We start from the raw sequence: 20,057 nt of genomic DNA, 5'->3' as shown, positions 1-20,057 counted from the left end.
AAGCTGGACTGCAACCTGTTCCTCCCTCGCCTAAAGCTTCTGTCCTCCCGCTCGCTCCTGCTCCCGCCCTCACCCGGCGCAGCCGCGGATTGCAGTTGCATGCTGACCGGGGAGGCGGCGGCGGTGGCGAGCGCTCCGGGCGGATGCTGGCAATCGGGCTTCTCTGCACTCTGAATGCTGCTAACCTCTATCCCAATCGGAGGAGCTTTTAAGTCATTTGCCCCTTTCTTTGGATCGACTTCTTATTTTGACACTTTGGGCCTTGCGGTTTACATAGGAACCTCAATATCGCTATCCCCTCTCCCTCTCTCCAACCTTTGGATGCGTCTGTGCTGGCAGATTTAAAGACCCAAGTGTTGGCTGTGGAATCTTAGATGAGCTTTCAGAGATTGGCGTTATAAAGCATGTTACCTTAACCCCTTCCTCATCTTATTTTATTTTTAATCCTTTTGTCCCCCCTCCCCCCTCCTACCATCCTCTTTCCCAACCAATAAATCACCAAACTGTTACCTAGCGGGCTGGTGCCAGCCTCTTTTCCTGAACTAGGCGGTGCGTCTGCCAGAAGAGGAGCTATGTTTGAGGTGCAGTCTACTCCACCCCTCTTCTCTTCAGTCCCTGAACGCCACTACACACTGGCATTCTGAGAAAAAATTTTTTTGCTTCCAGAACTGAGCACCTCAAACCCTCCCCCCTCAATCCCATTTTTTCTCCCTTTCTGAGGAATGGAGCTTCGCAGAGGTTGTGTATAGATTCAACAGTTCAGAGCGGTGGGGCTGCTGTTGCCGCCTCTTCGAAGAGCTCGCCGGGCTCCAGGGAGGTGGTCCCCGTGTGCCCAACTGGATGCAGCTCTGAGTATCTTTCTGCTTGTTGCTGTGTGCGGGGTGTTCGGCCACGATCACCTTTGTGTGTCTTCTGTCTGTTTGAACTTCAGGATGGCTCGCTTCGGGGAGGCGGTGGTCGGCAGGCCTGGGTCGGGCGATGGAGACTCGGACCAGAGCAGGAACCGGCAAGGAACCCCAGTGCCAGCCTCGGGCCCAGCGGCCGCCTACAAGCAGTCGAAAGCGCAGAGGGCGCGGACTATGGCTTTGTACAACCCCATTCCCGTCCGGCAGAACTGTTTCACCGTCAACAGATCCCTCTTCATCTTCGGAGAAGATAACATTGTCAGGAAATACGCCAAGAAGCTCATCGATTGGCCATATCCTTTCTTGCCCACCATAACTCCCCTCTCCCCCTTTGCATTTCTAAGAGTGGGGAGGGGGGGCGTCTAGCATGACATTTATCCCTCACCCTTTCTTGCTGTCAATTTGTCCCCTTTCTGAAGTGCTCTCTTTACTTTCGTACATCTAAGGGGTGATCTTGGTGAAGTAGAGACCGGTTTGGGCACTAGTGGCTTTCAAGGTAAGACTTTTTTTATTTTTGATTTTTTCCTATGTGGAAGTCTCTAGTACCCCGGGGTATATGGTGCTTCTGTGTCTGCCCCCTTCTGAGTTGGGCTTTGTCTGCTTCCCAGGCCCCTTCACGTGCTGCATTCTACCTAGATAGATTGGGTTGCCCCTTTTCTCAGGGCTTTCTTTCATAACCACCTCCCTGTTGTTTCCCTCCCTTCAAGCCACCCCCTTCATTCCCATTCCCACCAGCTGGGGAGACACCTGCACTGCTTTCCTGTAGGGAATTCAAGGTTCTGTGAAGGAATGGATGAGTTTAGAAGTTCCAAGAGCTCTGGGCCCAAACCCTGTTTTTATACAAACAAACAAATGAAGAAATGAAACAGGCTTTTGGCTGGGCATCCAGCTAACTTTGGGCACTTAGTTTAAGTTCCACTGAGAGTGGAGTGAGTGAGTAAACTATCTGTCAGAGCAGGCGATCCCTAATGCCATAAACCCAAGCAGCTCAGACCTGAAGTTCTTTTCTCACCCAAAGAAGAGCCGCTTCCTCAGGGAGGCGGGGGGGGGGGGTCCCCCTTTCTGTCCATGGTCTTCTTTCCCTCCATGCTTTACCCAGCTGGTGTCCTCCCAGCACCCAGAACAACCCAGGTGGATGTGCTGGCATGAATTCATCAGCCAGAGGTGTGCAAACAATCTGTCTTGCCTTAGCTCCAAAAGAACTGCTCTCACAAAGAGTTCGTGTGGGCATCTGCAATTGTGTTGGTGTCAGGGTAAACAGGAACGAAGAAGCTTCTTTGCAGGTTTAATCAAGTGCACCAAATGCAGACTGCTGACTGGGCATCTCACTGCCTCACTCTTCCCTAAGAATTTGGCCTTCAGGAGTTGGGGCAGTGGACTGGGGAGAGGGATTAGTAGGCAAGCCAGTGGTGTGATGGTGGTGTGGTATTACATATGGGAGTAAGCTTGGAGACATGAACTTTGATGTGGAAGGAGCTTTCTTGAGAATGCACCTGCAAAAGAGGCCCCTCCCCTTCTTCCCTGTCTTCCCTCCTTCCTGTTTCCACTCTCCAGGTGTGCAGTGGTGAGACAGCTGGAGTGGCATTGGGTCTCTAGTATCAGCCAGGCACAAGGCTTGCTTTCCCCAGGGTCTGGGCATCTCCCTATATCCCTCCCCCACCTTCCCCTCCTTCTTCCCTAGTTCCTTGCTTCAGCAGCACTGTGATTGGCTGTTGCGTGGTGCTTCTAGGCAGTACCCCTCATTAGAAACGAAGGAGCATCTCTAAGCAGATATTCTTCCTGCTGCTGTTCGCATCCTCCCACAACCACCCCTGGCTGGGTTTCTCTATGTCTCCTCCTTCCTGCGCTTTCCCCCGCCTCCACAGTGATTCCCAGGCCAAACAGTGCCTGAGTTGAACATGTCTAAGGTGGGGGCTTATTGGAAGGGAGGGGTCCAGACCCTGCAGTCACCTCTGCCGATTCACTGCATAAAGCGGAAAGACCTCATTGTGTTCCATGCTGCAGCAGCAAACATTCCTCTAAGCAGATCTCTACTGGTTTCCGCTACGGGGGTGGGGGTGGGGGTGGGGGTGGGAGGCTTTTCGGCTCCTGCAATTATACAAAATTTCCCACCTACCAAATGCTGCCTTGTTGTGCCTCTCTCAGGGGCGTGTTTACTCAGACAGGCGCCTTCCTGTTTCCTCGTGGTAGACAAAGGGGCCCATCCACCCCGCGGGTGGCAAAGTGAGTCAAAAATCATTGGTGGTACCTTGGACAGCGCTATGAAAACTCGAAGGGCGGCCCTGGACTACCCGGGCTTCAGCACCTCTGCACTTCCGCGGTTGGGCCCGGTCGTCAGGGCTGGGCAGTGAACTCGTTTGCCACACCACGCGGTGGTTTCGCTTCACGTTTTCTCTTCCGCTGCAAAGACTCCGCCTTTCCACAAGGCGTTGCGAGTGCAAGGTGCAATTATGGTTCTTAACTCTTCTTTCCTTGGCCAAAATGGACCAAGGAGAGTCCAGGAATTGATTTCAGCTTCATGCTCAATGCTTTGGCTGTGAACTCTGTCCCAATAGTTTTTTTGTGTGTGTGTTGTTTTTTTTAAAATCCCAGATAGAAGTTAGCGGTGTTTCTACAGCATGTAGGCTGCTGTTGTAAAAATGTTCAGAGAACATCTGCTAAGGTGTTGAGAGGAGCTCGTTGGAAAATGTAAAATGCAATGTGTTTGTTTTTTCTTCCGGTCTTTACAGTGTAATTGACAAATATATTTCCCCTGTTTGTGGCCAAGTGGAAACACTTCGTCTCCATAATAGCGTATCAAAGCTCCTGTCTTACCTTCCCTTTCTTTCGAAACTCCCAGATTAACAAAATAGTTAGCCTTTTTTCTGTTTTTTCTTTTGGGGAATCAGTGTGAGTGGTGGTTATCAATTAAACTTTGTAGCTTAGTCTGTTTGGATTCAATCCCAGTTCCTTCACCTGTAAACTCTGTGATCTTAAGAGTGTGTGCTTTGTGACTTACTCTTTTGATCTATAAAATGAGGATGATATTAATAAATTACTTGGAGAATTAAATGAGTGAATATATGTGAAATGTCTAGAACAATGACAGGTTACTCAGTGGTTGTTCAGTGCTGTTTAGTCAGTTCTAACTCATAAAGACCCTGTCTGTATACTTGAAGCAAGGAGTGGCTGGTGGGTTTGAACTGCTGGCCTTTTGGTTAGCAGTCCAGAGTTTATCTTGCAGCACAACAGCAGAACTCCAATTACTCAATACATACTTGGTATTATTATTAATAACAACATAAATTGTTATAATTGTTAATAATTCAGAATTTTCAACATGCCTGAAGGGAGGAATTTTATTTCAAGGTGACACCATCTAGATACTTGGCTCTCAAAGAGAGCAAACGGCGTCCTCTACATTACCTGGAAGTTTGCTAAAATTACAGAATCCCAGATATCACTTCAAACCTGCTGTCTTAACCTGCATTTTCACAAGATCTCCAGGTGATAGGTATGCATATTAAAGTTTGAGCAGTACTTCTTAAGAATTCCTGCTCTTTGTGAGGGTCTAATTTTCAAAAGGAGCCCTGGTGTGGTGCTGTAGGATAAAGCACTGGACCACAAGGTTGGTTTGAACAAGGTTGGTGGTTCAAATTCACCAGCTGCTCCTTGGAAACCCTAGACAGGGTTGCTATGAGTCGGAACTGACTTGATGACACTTAACAACAACAATGATTATCAAAAAAGGAAGGTTGTGCTGAAAACATGTCAATGCCATCATAGGTCCTGACACGATACATATGCAACAGCATGGTTTGGCGCTGTGTTTTAATGTGTCAGACTGCAAAGCCATTTGAACTACAAGGTTGGTGATTCAAGCCCACCGGCCACTCCTTGGAAACTCTATACAGGGTCGCTATGGGTCAGAACTGACTCAATGGCACTTAACAACAACAACATGCCTTTTGAGACTTAGACATCTCTTGAATTGACTGCAGAATGTCAGTGTAGGACTATGAAGATAAAAATTTATGCACTGTGTTAATGGTCTCTCAGTTTACTGCATATCACTGGTCTTATATCAGATTGGCCTGAATCAGTTAAATAAAAGCAGTGATTTACTTCATGTTCTTGAGATCCTCTGAATTGGGAGAGTATAACCTTATCCAGTTGTTAACTGTTGTTGTTAAGTCATCGAGTTGGTTCCAACTCATAGTGACCCTGTATAGGGTTTCCCAGGAGGGGCTGTTGAGCTTGAACTGCTGACCTTGCGGTTCAAATCAACCTTGCAGTCCAGTGCATTTAATTCTGAAGAGTGGAAATGCCTAAGAGAATCCAAATTTAGTATGAAAATAGTGGCAAGTCAGCAGCCCACTCTGCATTTTCTTTTCTCTGGGGAGCTACATCTGCATAGGGAGATATTTTTATTTTCATATGGCACTGTCTTCAGCGTGGCTATCATAACCTTTTTGAAATGCTAATCTGATTTAAAATGCGATAGTATATCTGATATGATTTCTCTTTTTCTTGCTTATCTAATAGATGCAACTGATGTATCCTCTTCTTCTAAGGCACTTGTAGGTTCTGAATACTGTCCCCTGTTCACTGTGCCACAGGCTTACCTGCTCCAACTAGTTAGTGCCCAGGGCCAGCTACCCTGTGGGCATGCAGGCTCTTTATCATGTTTTGTGAGTTGCCACACACTTGTGTGAACTTCCCCAGGTCCTGAGGATAAAGGGAAGAGCTGCTATGTCTGACGTGGAAACTTTGTGCCATACATAGATGGGCACTATGAGATTTCCCCTACCCATTTGGTATGGGTCATCTTAGCAGGGAAACAAGTTTCATATAGAAATGAGCATGGTTTATAGTACACAGAGCAAACATATTTGTAGCCACTGAGATGATGAAGCTCATCATAATGAACCTGTGGATATTCATCAATGATTTCTAGTTACAGAAAATTTCCTTGTAGTCTCTTTTCTTCTCCGCAGCACTCTGATGAAGGGTTAGAGGTTATGTGCTTTATTATGTCGAAATTTCTGTTGTCAACTATCAACTTATTTTGGAGAACTTTGGTCAGAATTACTGAAAGTTCTGGTCCCCAAAGCTCCCATTTTGGCACATACTCTTCTGTTTCGGTTGTCTGCAAATACGCAACATGTTGCAAGATAGCAACTGAAGCCCTGGCAAGAATTTGAGATTTTACGTAACTGTAAATGAATCATGACTCACAATTCCTTGATAGGACAGAGGGTGCCTACTAATAAGGATGCAGTCTGTGACTGTATCCTAGGATCAGATAATGCAGAAAGGTTTCACGTCTTTTGTGTACCTGGGCACTGATGCAGACTGTGGAAATAGCAACTGTAATTGCTGCTTGGGTTGTAGGATCAAGGGCTTCATTCCTTTTCTGAGGCTCCCAGGACTATGAGCTTTGCCCTTGGAGGGAGGTGCATGTGGGTAAATGTTTCCTCCAGGAGTCCAGGCAGTGAATTCTGATGGGGACCAGTTGTAATTGAGATAGAGCCTGGAATTAGAGTTGGAGTGAAGGAGTTTGACAGCAATGCAGTGACTTGAAAATGGAGACAAAAATACCTTGGATGTGATAGTTTTGTCTGTTGGTTTGCATGTCATTATTTCCCCACTTCCCTTGCCTTGCTTTCCTTGCAATAGACACCATGCATGCCGTGAATTAAAGAAGGGGGAGGAAAACAACCACAAGACTTTTTCTACTTCTGAATGATCCAGACTCTGGAATTAATTCGTTTCATATAAATTGCTTATCTCTTTTTAACTGTTGCTGTACAAGATGTAGGTTTTTGTTTTCTTTTTTTTAATCCTGTTGTGATCTGTCCCCACTGGACCCCCCCACCAGTTTCTACTTTTAGGAAATCTGGTATCACCCAACCTTCATGTTGTTGTTTTTAAGTGTCATTGAGTTGGTCCTGACTCATAGTGACTTTGTCTAGGGCTTCAGAGAGTTGGCTGGTGGGTTTGAACTGCCGACCTTCTAGTTCAAGTGGACCTTGTAGTCCAGTGCTTATCCTACAGCACCACACCAGGACTCCCAACCTTCATAGCCTTCACTAAAATAAAACTTGAGTGGAGGTTTGTTAAGCTATCTGAACTCTTGCAAATTCTGTGCATCCCTGTGTGTGCTGAGGAGATCAGCAGCCTCCCTTCCATTACTCCCATGGTGGCCTGAAAAGCTGTCGCTCACCCAAACCCCAGCAGTGCAGCCAGTGGTCAGAGGCAGTTCTTTTCACTGACCACTGCAAAGACATGAAAAAAGGAGCCTCACTACAGCTGTAATTAATATCCTTTTATTCAAGGAGAGAAGGAGCTCTGGTAGCGTAGTGGTTACGAATTGGGTTGCGAACTGCAAGGTCAGCAGTTCCAAACTACTAGCTGTTCTGTGGGAGAAAGATGAGGTGTTCTGCTCTCGTAAAGATTTACAGCCTCGGAAACCCTGTGCAGGGTCGCTATGAGTCGGAACCAACGCCATGGCACACAGCCACCATTCAAGGAGAGAAAGAGACAGAGAAACCAAACATTTTCCCCCTTTCCTCACTGCCCAGTTCTCTGCCCTTTTTCATCTTTCTATATTTCTCTCTCTCATTTTTAGGTTTGGCCTTGGTGAATAATTCATTATATGTGTGGGTTTTTCCTAGGATTTTCAGAAAAAGGAAAGTTGTTGGTTTTCCTTGTGGATAAAAGCAAAATCTTGCACAGAGGGCCAGTTTCAGACATCAACTTTTTTTTCCTGTCCTGTTTTCTGCAGTGGGAAACGTTATCTGGGGGATGAAAGGGAGAACTCTCTTTTGACAAGTTTTTTCTTGCCGTTTTATAATGACTGTTGAATGCGCCAAATTGTGTGTTTGGGTGCCCCATAAGTATGCAGCTAGCCCCACCTCTTGTCAAATACCATGGTTAACTAGTAGCTATGTCACCAAGTACTTGTCACACAGAATCCTCTTTTTTTCCTGGGTCCTCATGCAGATAAAATGCTGAGCCGTTGAACTCCAAAGCAGGTGCCTGAAACCATTTCTTCTCATACTTCAATGTAATTTCACATAGGAATTGGAGTAGAGGATTGCAGACAGGGAATAATCTCATCATTTGTGTGGAGGCACTGAAATTAGTGTATAACAGCCCCCATCATCACTGTCACCGTGTGACTTCTGAAGCAGTCCCTCTCAAAGAGGTAAAGAGATGTCAGGGACTCACTCATGAATGTTTCTCTTTCTAACCTACTAAGAGGACTTATATGTAGCTTTGCTGGTCGTGTCTCCAGTGTTGCTTAAGGACAGAACTACAGTACAAAGTTTTTGGGCTCCTCCAACCTAGTCGTCTCTTGTGTGTTAAGCCGGTTTAAGAGAAATGTCTTCAGAGTAATTCTTGATTACTGTGTACCCCAAGTATGTTTTCTAAAATTCCCATCCCTTGTATCTTTGGCCTTTGTGAACTCTAAACCTGAGGCATCCCTGTTTCCTTTTCTCTGGAAAGCAAGGAACAGCCAGAAGGTTTGTCCTCAAAAAGGGGAAGTGTACCAGATAAAGGGAATCTGCACTGACTGACTTTAAAAAGTGTCAGTTACCTATGACAGCCTCCTCAGCCCCTGGCAGAACAGTGGGCACCACTTCTTTGCTGATAGGTTGACTCCAACTCCTGGCCAGCCCATGTGTATCAGAGTAGAACTGTACTCAGGAGGATTTTCAATGGCCATGACCTTATGGAATGGGGCCCTGGTGGCGCTGTAGGGTAAGCACTGGGCTGCTAACGGTAGGCCAGAAGTTCTGCAGGAGAAATATGAGGCTATGTGTTCCCATAAAGATTCTATAGAGGGTCGCCATAAGTCAGATTCGATCGACTCTGTGGCAGTGGGCTTGGTTTTGGTTTTGTTTTTTTCTGTTTTGGTGACCTTTCAGAAGCAGATTGCCAGGCTTTTCTTCTAAGGCACCTCCGGGTGGACTCATGTCTCCAGACTTTTAGTTCGCAGCCCAGTGCATTAACCATTTGCACTACCTACCCAGTGACTTCAGGGCAATGGTCAGGAGCTTCTTTTCTCATTGTGGTTTAAGCTCTCATTTTGAAGGACTAAACAGTTCTACTCCTGGCCCTCTTGCAGATTAAAAAAACAATTATAATAAAGCCTGAAATATCCCCATTAAAGTAGGCATTCCTCACAGAAGCAGGTGGGTAGGTAACTTCTAACCAGGCAGCTGTCACGGAATCTTGTGGACTCTTGTGGACCAGCCACATGAGAGGCTTCAGATCGAAGGCTTGCCTGGCACCCGTGCCAAGTGTCTGTGGGTGGTTGACTTGAGATAACAGATAACATAGAATTGCTGTTGCATAATTTTGAGGCTGAGCTTCACCCATTTGGTTTCCCCATTTCTTTAGAGTTTGGAAAACCTGCCTCCGATGCATGTGTCAGCTTTCCAAAGACTTGTGTCACCAAAGCGGATAAAACACCTGCCGTCAAGTTGATGCTGCTGACTTGTGGCAACCCCATGTGTGTCAGATTGGAATTATGTTCCATATGGTTTTCAGGGGTTGATTTTTGGAAGTGGATCACCAGTCCTATCTTCTGAGGCACTTGTGGGTGTATTTGAGCCTCCTTACCTTTGAACCGACTCAACAGCATTTAACAACAACACCAACCTTGGAGTGTGCAGCTAAGCTCATTCATCATTTGCTCATGAACCAATGTTTTATCACCACTCAGGAGCTGTCATTCAAGCTGGGGCTTTCTTTATTTCCGGCATACATATCTTCATTTTTTTTCTCCTCTATGTTGTAAGAGTGATGAAAAGGATGTAACTGGATGGTGTGTAGTAGGTTAGAGAGAAAAGGAAGAAATGGCATGCTCAAATTAGGAACTGAAGATTATTGGTGATCAGACTCTGGTATCATTTCCACTGCTGAGATGCAGGAATCTTGTGTGGCCACTGGGGCCAAAGGCCAAACCCAGCCTAACCCACTACTATTAAGTCGATTCCAACTTATAGTGACCCAAAAGGATACAGTAGAACTGCCCCAAAGGGTTTCTAAAGTTGTAATCTTTATGGAAACAGACTGCCACATCTTTCTTCTGCAGAAAGACCACCAGTCTTTCACGTAGCACTTTAACCACTGTGCCAACAGGGCTACTTTTGGACCTAAAGATGAAGCTCTGAATATCAGTATTCTCCCACATCTTCCACAGGCTTCAACTTAGCTGTTGGTTGTTGCTTTGAAGATGTAGATCTTGTTGTTTCTAAAGATGTAAATCTTTATGGGAGCAGAAAACGTCATCTTTCTTAGGTCAGTTTAGTTGTAGGTTTGAAGGTTTTTGAACTTTTGGTCCTTCTTAATTTCCACCCCATTGTCTCATGTGGCTGGTCAGAGTCAAAAAGCATGAAATGGATTTTTAACATCTTAGCAATTTCCAGCTGTGTGCTGTTGGGAACGCTTTTGCTACTGTTCTATGTCAGCTACTTTTCCTTTTAGGATCAAGGTGATTTCCATCAGCATCAAGGCTAATTCCTCATTTAGTCCCTTTATGCTGAAACCAGGCACAATGCATTCTCCCTGTCTTGTCTACATCACAGATTCTCAGACTGAAATTAAAAATACAGATTGCATGGCCTAAGCCCTGAATTTCTGATTCACTCAGTTTGAAGTAGGGCCTGACATCTGCATTTTTCACACGTTCCTAAGTGATAGTGATGTTGCTGGTCTAGGAGCCAGACTTTGAGAACCAGGGTTCTACACAGTGCTACTTTTGATCTGGCTGTACTAAATGTCTCTCATGGGCCAACTTGAAGCCCTTGTTTTCACAAAAATTTATTCTTTGGGATCAGGTAGTGAGGCTGTAAGAGTTCCCTGTCAGAATCTGTATGATCGTGAGAACAAAGACGTATGAAACTAATAATGACATTATCAATTTAGACTTAGGTCATGTGTTTCTTTCTAGCCTTACAGTTGATAGCAGACTCTTTGAGACTGGGCATCAGACAAGTCCCATTTAATGCTGGCACCTATTTCAGTGCTGGTATATGCTGAGCATTCAGTAAATACTTGTTGAATGATTTAATTAATCAGTCACTATTGAGTCAATTAGTAATGAGGGGCGTGCCATGGCTCTGTAGGATAAGCACAGGACTGCAAACCACAAGGTTGGCAATTTGAGTCCACAAGCTGCTCTGTGGGAGAAAGATGAGGCTTTCTGCTCCCAAAAAGATTTATAGTTTTGGGTACCTAACACAGGGCCCTTATGAATTGGTACTGATTTGATGGCACTTAACCAAAAATTGTTCAGTAGCCAATATCAATGAAGTGCCCATTATGTGCCTAGTGAGGGGTGATCAGGCTCATGTGTGGTTTTGGTTGCAGTGGACTGCATGACTGGGAGAAGACTGAAGGGTTATTATGTGGGGATTGGGAAACCGTCTACGACACACCTGTATCACATTCATCCTAGGACTTCTCCAGCAATGGCTTCCCCACTGTGAAAAAAGCATGGAGTATTTGCTGTTAGCTGGCATTTTGTTATACAGAGTTTTTTATTAATTGACACCCAGAGACCTACTGTATAATGACAATTGAGGTTTGTAATGATGGCCCCAAGGCACCACAAAAAGCAGTAGTGCTTTCTGAACATTGCCAATGAAGCCTTCATTACACTAAGTTGAACATAGTTTGAATCGAATTGTGTGTGCACGTCATTGTATTCTGAGCTTCTACAAATTATAATCTATAGTAATTAATTATACAGGGTAGCTTTTTATCATTTAAAAAAACCTATTAACAAATGTAATCTTCTTCAACTACACCAGATAACAGAGATTTCTGCATTTTTCTAGAAGTCAGTCATTTTAGGTCTAGAAATACTGTAGGACCTAGAGGTGAATCGAGTGCAATTGTCATATCATCAGGTGGCGGTTAGAACAAAGTCATTATTTTTTTAATGGATTGATAGCTCAGCAGGCTTTAGATTAACTGGGCAAGTTCCCCAGCTGGTAAGCTGGTATTACATCTAACTGAGTGTGCTTGTTTCTGTAGGCTAACATTAAAAATGAGCCACCAAGATTTCTAAGAGAGCTTTCAATAGGCATCTCAGCAAGAGGTTGTCAGATGATACCTTCTCCAATTTGACTCTGAGTTATCCAACATTTGTGCCTTGGCCTTGTTTCCATGCACTTTTGTACTCACGTCTTCCTTCTCCTTGATCAGGGTCATGTAGTGTTTAACTCTATAACTGCTCAAGGTAACAAGCTTTAGATGCTTAACATTCTAAATTTTATGGAGCTTTGGCCATGACTTGGGTGTTCATCTGCGTGATAGACATTTAGACACCTCTTTTTGATTATTGGAATTGCTAGGCACTGGACTGCAAGGTTGTTTTGAACCACAAAGTCGGCAGTTCAGACTCACCAACTGCTCCTTGGAAACCCTATACAGGGTCACTATGAGTCAGAACTGACTTGATGGCACGTAACAATAAACAACAACAAGGTTCCTCTAGTACAGTGTTTGTTTATTTGATTTGTGCATTGGGTTCACAGATTTTATTTCTGAAAAATGCACATACAATTTTACATTCAACTTCAGGGGTCCATGGATCACAATTTAAAAATACCTACTAAGTTAGAAGGAGTCTTGGTGGTGTAGTGGGCTAAGCATTGGGCTACTAACCACAAGGTTAGCATTTGGAACCCACTAGTTGTTCTGAGGGTCAAACATGAGGCTGTCTGCACCTCTCTGCTTCGGAAACCCTAAGTAGCATGTCTACCCTGTCCTGTAGGGTCTCTATGAGTCAGAATATATCCACTGATTGTGGACACTATACTAGAAAATTCCCTCACTCTGGGGTATTGGAATGCTGGGATGTCAGGAATATGGACTCCAAACAACACGCCAGATTGCTTTTGCATGAGTCTGACAGGAACTCCATGTGAAGGAGCTACCCAGATAGTTTTGGACTAGTGCATCAACAGTACTGCCAGGACAGGGCGCACACTTAATGAACTTCAGTATAGTGTAAACGTAACTTTAAATGCACCGGGAAACCAAAGCATTTGGCTGACTTGCTTTATTGTAATAATTCACTTTACTGCTGTGGCCTGTAACCAAACCCATAGTATCTGCAAGGCATGCCTGTACTCTGTTCTAGCACTTAGACTACAGAGCTTCAGTGTTGGCTTAACACCTCTGAAAGACAAGGGGGCCATTATCTGTTAATTTTTTGAGTTGCCAGAACAGAGCACAGAGCTCACCAGCATTGACATTTAACACATTTGTTTAAATTAAAATCATTTTATTAGGTTTTTTTGTAAAGAAAAATCTTTTCTATTTCTGACTTAAATTGAGGTTGTAGTCAGCTAAAAATCCGGAATCTTTTAAACATGAGTTGATGACAAAGTTAGTTTCCTCTCACTCTGTTCTCACTCAGTTTAATTTCTGAATCTAAATTCAGGCCTCTTTCTATTTCAAGTACATTTAATCTCCTTTCTTTGGGTACAATAGTCCATCCTTTATAGACCTTCTTCAAGTGGAGAAAGAGGACAAAATTTCATGGTGTACCCACTAATCTAATAAGTATCGCTATCCACATTTTGGACTCCTGTTGTGGCACTATAGGATCAGCAGCACAAGGTTGGCAGTTCAAACCCACCGGTTGCTCCTTAGAAACCCTATACAGGGTCGCTATGAGTCGGAATCCACTCAACAGCACTTAACAGCAACAACATCCACATTTTACACATCAGGAAGCTAAAGTGAAAGACGTCACCACCAGTGAGCAGTAGATAGTGAACTTGAGTCCAGGTGATCCATCGCCAAAGTTGAGGTGATTTCCCTTACACACTACCTCTGGACTCTTGTGAACTGAGTGAGCTCTCCACCCAGAGCTTTCCATTATCAGAAGGTCTGATGAACAGGTGCTTTATGCTTTCACTCAAGTGACTTGATAAAAATCTAGTTGGAATTAGGGATCCCCTCTCTGCTTACCAGCAGTGCATGAGTGAGTGCTCATCCTCAGTTCAGATGTTTTCAAATGCTCTTAACTCTGCTTTAGCCAGCTGATTTTTCTCACTACTGCAAGTGTATTATGCAAGATATCATTGTCACCTGCTCTGCTGAAACCATCACGTGCTTTTATGACTATTTCATGTCTGCTTTAGACTAGGATGTAGCATTTTGCTTTCTCCCAAGCCCATTCTTGGTATCATTTCCAAAGACTCACCTATACAGCATTTTATTTCTTCATTAGACAAGCGAGTCTCTAGAATCTCAAGAGTTAAAGGGGAGTCCTGGTGTGGCGCTGTAGGATAAGCACTGGACCGCAAGGTTGGTTTGAGCCTTAAGGTTGGCAGTTCAAAAACACCACCTGCTCCTCGGAAATCTTATACATGGTTGCTATGAGTTGAAACCGACTCAGTGGCACCTTATAACAACACATGTCACTTAGTCCAAGGCCAACCTGATGGAATCTTTGCCTTGGAGCCGAAAGGGTTACTCACCTCTGCTTGGCGGCTACAGAGTGGCTTCTGGATTCAAAGCTAGTGTCACCTCTGCCACTTCCTAACAGCCTACGTGCTTTGGGTGAGCAACTCACCCTTTCAGTGCCTCAAACAGAAATAGTAATTTTGCCCATATTATTGTTGTTAGGTACCGTTGGAGAGTTTCTGACTCACAGTGGCCCCATGAGACAGAGTAGATCTGCCTCATAGGATTTTCTAGGCTGCAAACTTTACAGGTGTAGATCCCCAGGTCTTTCTGCAGAGCGGCTGGATGGGTTCGAACTACCAGCCTTTTGGTTTGCAGTTAATTGTTTAACTGCTGCATTACCAGGGCTCCGTCGTTTTCCTATAGGATCTATCTTATATGATTGTTGTGAAGCTCAGATGAAATAATACATGTAAGATGTGTAGAACAGTACCTGGCAAAAAGTAAGCAGTGAATGAATCTAAATTGTTAGTATCTAGTTAATTCTAGATGAATCAACATGAAGCTTCTGCAGCCAAATTTTACTTTCTAAGAATACCATCTTTCCAGGTTTCTAACCTGATAATGTTTTCTAACCAGGTAGTGTTTATGTGACTTTGTGCTGATCTGGGGACCTTCCTGAGCCTCAGTATTTTCAGGTCTGAGGGGAGATCATCCTCCCTTCTTTGCTTACCTAACAAGACTGTCATAGGTTGGCTGTCAGCAACTGTATATATGCAAGCCCTTTGTACTAGCGTGAAAATTGATAGAGTTTATGAATAACTGACATTTATTATTTATTAAGAGCCAGATGACTCTGCTAAATGTTGACCGTGAATTATTGCTTTCATTCCCTGTGACAGTCCTACAGAGGTAGGCACCTTTGTTGTTGCATTTTACAGTTCAGATTAAGGTGTGGAGAGGATAACTGCATTTCCCAAGGTCACATAGCTAGTGGTGGGGACCAGGATGAAGAGTCCATTCTCTTAGTCTCTGCAAGATCGTCATTCCACAGTATTTCTCCCTCAAAGTTACTAAGAGGGTAGCTGGTTTACATTAAAAAAAGAATGTTATAATACCCATATTGTAGACTGTCTTTCTCCCTATGTGTCCAAAACTAATTTTGCTCTTATGCTGTCCCTAAGGACGCATTCCGATTTACAATCCAGAAAAGATATCTGCAGGAGCAATAATGATGCTGAGCTTTCACAGCAAGATTTTAGTAACTTGGATAAAGGTAGATCAGATATCCAAAATCATCAATAGAGTAGAACAAACTCACTAGGTTTTGTTTTAGTTTGTACAAAAATGGTTGCTCAAAATTTCAACCCTGTAAAGTTGATGGCATACTGAAGAGTTTCTTCTAGCGTCCCAGCTTGTTCTCTGTGCAGATTTTCTTCCGAGGGGTCCAAGCCTCCTACCTAATTACTCCCCGGGCTTTCAAGTTTCTTGGATGTTTGAACAATTAAGGTCTGTATCGTAGGAGCCAGGATGACGAGAGTTCATCCTTAAAATATTTCAGACATGTTACCAGGAGGGACCAGTCCCTGGAGAAGGATATTATGCTTGGTAAATTGGTCAGTAAAAAAGAGGAAGACTCCCAACCAAATGATGTGGTACAGTGGCAGCAGCAATGGGCTCAAGTGTAACAATAATTGTGGGGTTGGTACAGGACCAGGCAGTGTTTTGTTCTATTGTCCTTAAGAGTGCTATGAGTTAGGACTGACTCAAGGATACCTAACAACAACAACAGGATCTTTTTTCTAAGGAGCCCGGGTCGTGTGGTGGCTAAAGCACTTGACTGGCTGCCAACCCAGAAGGTCAGTGGTTTGAATCCATTAGCCACTCTGCTGGAGAAAGATGTGGCAGTCTGCTTCTGTAAAGATTACAGACTTGGAAAACCCTATGGGGGCAGTTTTACTCTGTCCTATAGAGTTGCTCTGGTAGTGTAGTGGTTACGAGTCGGGTTGCCAACCACAAGGTCAGCAGTTCGAAACTACCAGCGGTTCCACGGGAAAAACAGGCGTTCTGCTCCCGTAAAGAGTTATAGCCTCGGAAACACTGTATAGGGTCACTGTATAGAGTTGGAACCTACTCCATGGTACTTAACAACAACAACAATAGAGTTGCTATGAGCCAGTGTCAGAACCAACTTGATGGCAATAGGTTTATTTATTTATTTTGTTTTATCTGTCTTCTAAAGGTGGTACAGCAGTTAAATGTTTGGCTGTGAAACACAAGGTCAATGGGTTCAGAATCACCAGCTGTTCAATGGGAGAAAGCTAAGGCAGTGTGCTCCCATACTCCCATAAAGAGTCCAGCTTGGGAAACCCCATGGAGCAGCTTTGCTGTGTCTTGTAAGGTCTCTGTGATTTGGAGTTGATTTGACCGCAGTGAGTTTGGTGGACCTTTGTTCTATCACAGAAGAGAGTGTGACTTGGACTCCATGAACTGTGGAGTAAGCTTTTGAATGAGATAGAGGGATGTTGGGGTGGGGTGGGGGACTTAATGGCTTAGAGCCCTTGGGAATTTGCCTGATGAGCCAGGTTGAAGGTCACCTGATACATTTTACCTATGGCAACTGTGTACTGGTGTGGATGTGAAGGGAAAATAAGGTTGTGTCACTTGACTTCAGTAAACCAAGCTGAAGATGCAAAAGTGATTAGGGAGTGGGCCCCTCAAATGAGGGGAACTGCCTCTTCTTTCTGGTAAATGTAGATTTTAATTGCATGGGAATTTGTATTTGTGAAATAACTGAGCCATATGGATGCACAAGTATGCATGTGTTCTCCTGATCTGTGGATGTGAGGAGCAGTTGAAGGGTGTGGGCTTATCTGGAGGGTGGGTGGGTGGATGTGGTAACATGAGGAGTGGGCGAGTCTTCTGGGCATTTTGGCAAGGCAGTTGTTCCCTTCTGATAAGGATTTATGTATGTAGGCATTTATTTTGAGATCATGCACTAGCTCGTCTCAGCAACTATACAGATAAGGATACTACATCTCTGGGTAACCTCTTCCCTTGGTGATGACTGTTGTTGATAAGTGCTATCAAGTTAGTTTTAACTTATAGCAACCCCATATAGGGTTTCTGAGGATCAGCTGGTGGGTTTGAACTGCCAGCTTTGTGATTAGCAGTCCAGTGTTTATCTTATAGCGCCACACTAGGACTTAAAGAGTGACCAGTGGCCACCCCTGAGTTGGCTCATTCTGTTGTAAATATTAGTTGATGTTAATGCCACTGAGTCAGTTCCGATTTATAACAACCATGTATAGGGTTTCCAAGGAGTAGCTGGTGACCTTGAACTGCTGACCTTGCAGTTCAAACCAACTTTGCAGTCCAGCACATGAACTCACAGCCCCACACCAGGGCTCCTGAAGTAGAGGGATAGAGTTTAGGAAATGAGAGCTGTCCAACAGCCTTCAGGCTTTGGCGGTGAGGGAGGCTGACTCAGAACAATCCCTGCACCATCATCAGGTGTATCACCTCTCTTTTTCTTTTGCCTTTGTTTAATTTTTGTCAGCTCTTTAATCCTAGGCTTTTGCCATGGTTTTATAGGGACTATGATCAAGGCCCAGGCAGCCTTCCTTTCCTCAGGATGCTTCCTGGGAGTAGATAAAGGGAACTGACCTTTAATGAATAACCATTTTGTGACAGGGATGCCACAGTGTGCTTTAGAGAGAAACATCATTTAATCCAACCCTATGTGAAGTGGACATTGCTGCTCTCATTTTACAGATGATTGGCCCAAGGGCATAGGTCGATGTGATCTGATGGACTCCATTGAGTATTCTTTCTATCACACCTCATAGCCCCAGACTAGCAGTGACTTTTCCCTATTAGAACATCTTTATAAGATGAAACTGCACACTTTCCTGCATCTGTAACATCCATTGGGTGTGAGGCTGAACCAATTAAAGAGTGAAGGATCGGTATATGGGAGAAGAGAAGAGATTACTTATGCATCATCATGGTCATCATGAAGTGAATCCAAGACATCTTGTCCTGTGTCATTGGGATGCAAGCACGAGCTCTTTGCTATTTTGTCTTCCTTTCACCCAGAGCTCCATTGCTACATTTCTCTCACCATTCTGCAGAGAGATTTTGATTTGAAAATGATCAGTATTAGCATATAAAGCCCATTTTGTTTTTTCCAGTCCTTGAAGAAGCTCACCCTCATCCCTCTCCTTTTCTGGGTTGCCCATAGTGTGAATTGCAGTGAGGAGGAGGCAGCTTTAATGATTTGTTCTGTAACGTTCACCGTTTTGAATGTTTCTGCTTATAGTTGGTTTATAGAAAAACAACAGAGGCCACCTATTTGAGGACTCTTATCAGCTGCTCCTTGGACACCCTGTGCAGGGTCACTATCAGTTGGAATTAACTCAATAGCTCTTAACAGTAACAACAGCCTTGTACTAGTTATCTCAGGGACGTTTCTAGTGAATCTAGCTTGTCATGAAGCTTCCACGTAATATTTTTGAAAAGATAAAACTATTTCCATTGATTTTCAGATGCTTTCAAGGGTTCCAGTGTGTGCGGAGATTTCCGTTTTGAATCTGTTGGATATCCTCATTATTAGCAGCTTTATTAAAACTGGCTTCTCTTATAATGTTGTTGTTGTTAAGGTTCCAGCTCATAGCGACCCTGTAGAGGGTTTCTGAGGAGCAACAGGTGAGTTTGAACCACTGACTTTGTGGTTCACAGTCCAGGGCTGATCCTACAGTGCCTTCCTATCTCACTTCCTTTCCTATCAGTCTACCTACTAGCACCATCAAATGATAGACTGTTAGAGGTATAGGGGCCTAAGACAACCTTGAACCAAGCCCGCTTATCTATAAGAAAACTGATAGCCAGAGGTTAAGTAACTTGTCACAGTTCTCTTTCTCAATGAGATGAAATGAGGGACTTTTACTTTGATCACCTTCTTCTTCTTTCTCCATACTCTTTCTCTGCTCAGTTATCTTCCTTTTAGCTCCCTTCTTGTGATTTCTTGTACTTTTATTGATTAGCAGGTCTGTGCTTTTAGTGTTTCTTTTGGGTTAAGGCACTGGACACTGGATTTTGTTGTTGCTGTTAAGTTTTGTCCAATTGGTTCTGTTCCATAGCAACTCTGTAGAGGGTTTCCAAGGAGTGATTGGTGAGCTTGAACCACCAATTTGCAGTTCAAACTGACTTTGCAGTCTGGCACATTGACTCACAGTGCCACACCAGGACTCCTTGGATACTGGGTAAAGGGATAGTGATTAATAAGAAAGGACTTAATGAAGAATGGTAAGAATGACCAAGACAAAGACATGGCATAGTGGAGATACCAGCCTGCATGGATCCAGTGAGAATAGAATCCAGTGGTTTCAGAACAATTGCAATGCCTCCTTTCCCAAAAGTAGTGCTGGGGAGAATCTCATGTGAGCCGCTGGAGAACTTTATGAAATGATTGTACAGTACCTAGTAGGCAGTAGACTTCTAGCCAGTGTAAAACCAAGGCCCAGACTCACCAGATAGAGAATGGATGTTCACTCAGGCAAGCACTCACCTCAGATGCTTGCTGGGCTGTTTGGTGACCCTAAGAAAGATATACCATCCAGCTCCTGCCGTATACAATATGCTTTTTGAGAATCATTGAGTAGTGACGGGGTAAAGGAAGTAAGGTCAAATAAAGATCCCTTTCTTTTAGAACCTTTAATTCAAGCTAAGAGGCCA

General features: G+C 44.1%; 1 protein-coding gene across 4 annotated transcripts in view; it reads left to right on the top strand.

The window, feature by feature from the left end:
- The first annotated feature begins 781 nt into the window (after positions 1-781).
- CACNA1E (calcium channel, voltage-dependent, R type, alpha 1E subunit) overlaps positions 782-20,057 on the top strand; it is a 456,151-nt gene continuing 436,875 nt past the window's right edge. For 2 of the 4 annotated variants that reach the window (XM_006872554.1, XM_006872553.1), the window contains exon 1: positions 782-1,198. In XM_006872554.1, the coding sequence (XP_006872616.1) occupies positions 933-1,198 (266 nt within the window). In that variant the 5' untranslated portion in view covers positions 782-932. The remainder of the gene's footprint in view (positions 1,199-20,057) is intronic. The other 2 variants (XM_006872551.1, XM_006872552.1) reach the window with 1 other exon arrangement.

This window comes from Chrysochloris asiatica, unplaced genomic scaffold (genome assembly GCF_000296735.1).
Source record: "Chrysochloris asiatica unplaced genomic scaffold, ChrAsi1.0 scaffold00203, whole genome shotgun sequence".
In the NCBI taxonomy this organism is placed as follows: Eukaryota; Metazoa; Chordata; class Mammalia; order Afrosoricida; family Chrysochloridae; genus Chrysochloris; species Chrysochloris asiatica.
The sequence above is the reverse complement of the archived record's forward strand: the minus strand, read 5'-3'. Positions and strand labels throughout refer to the sequence as shown.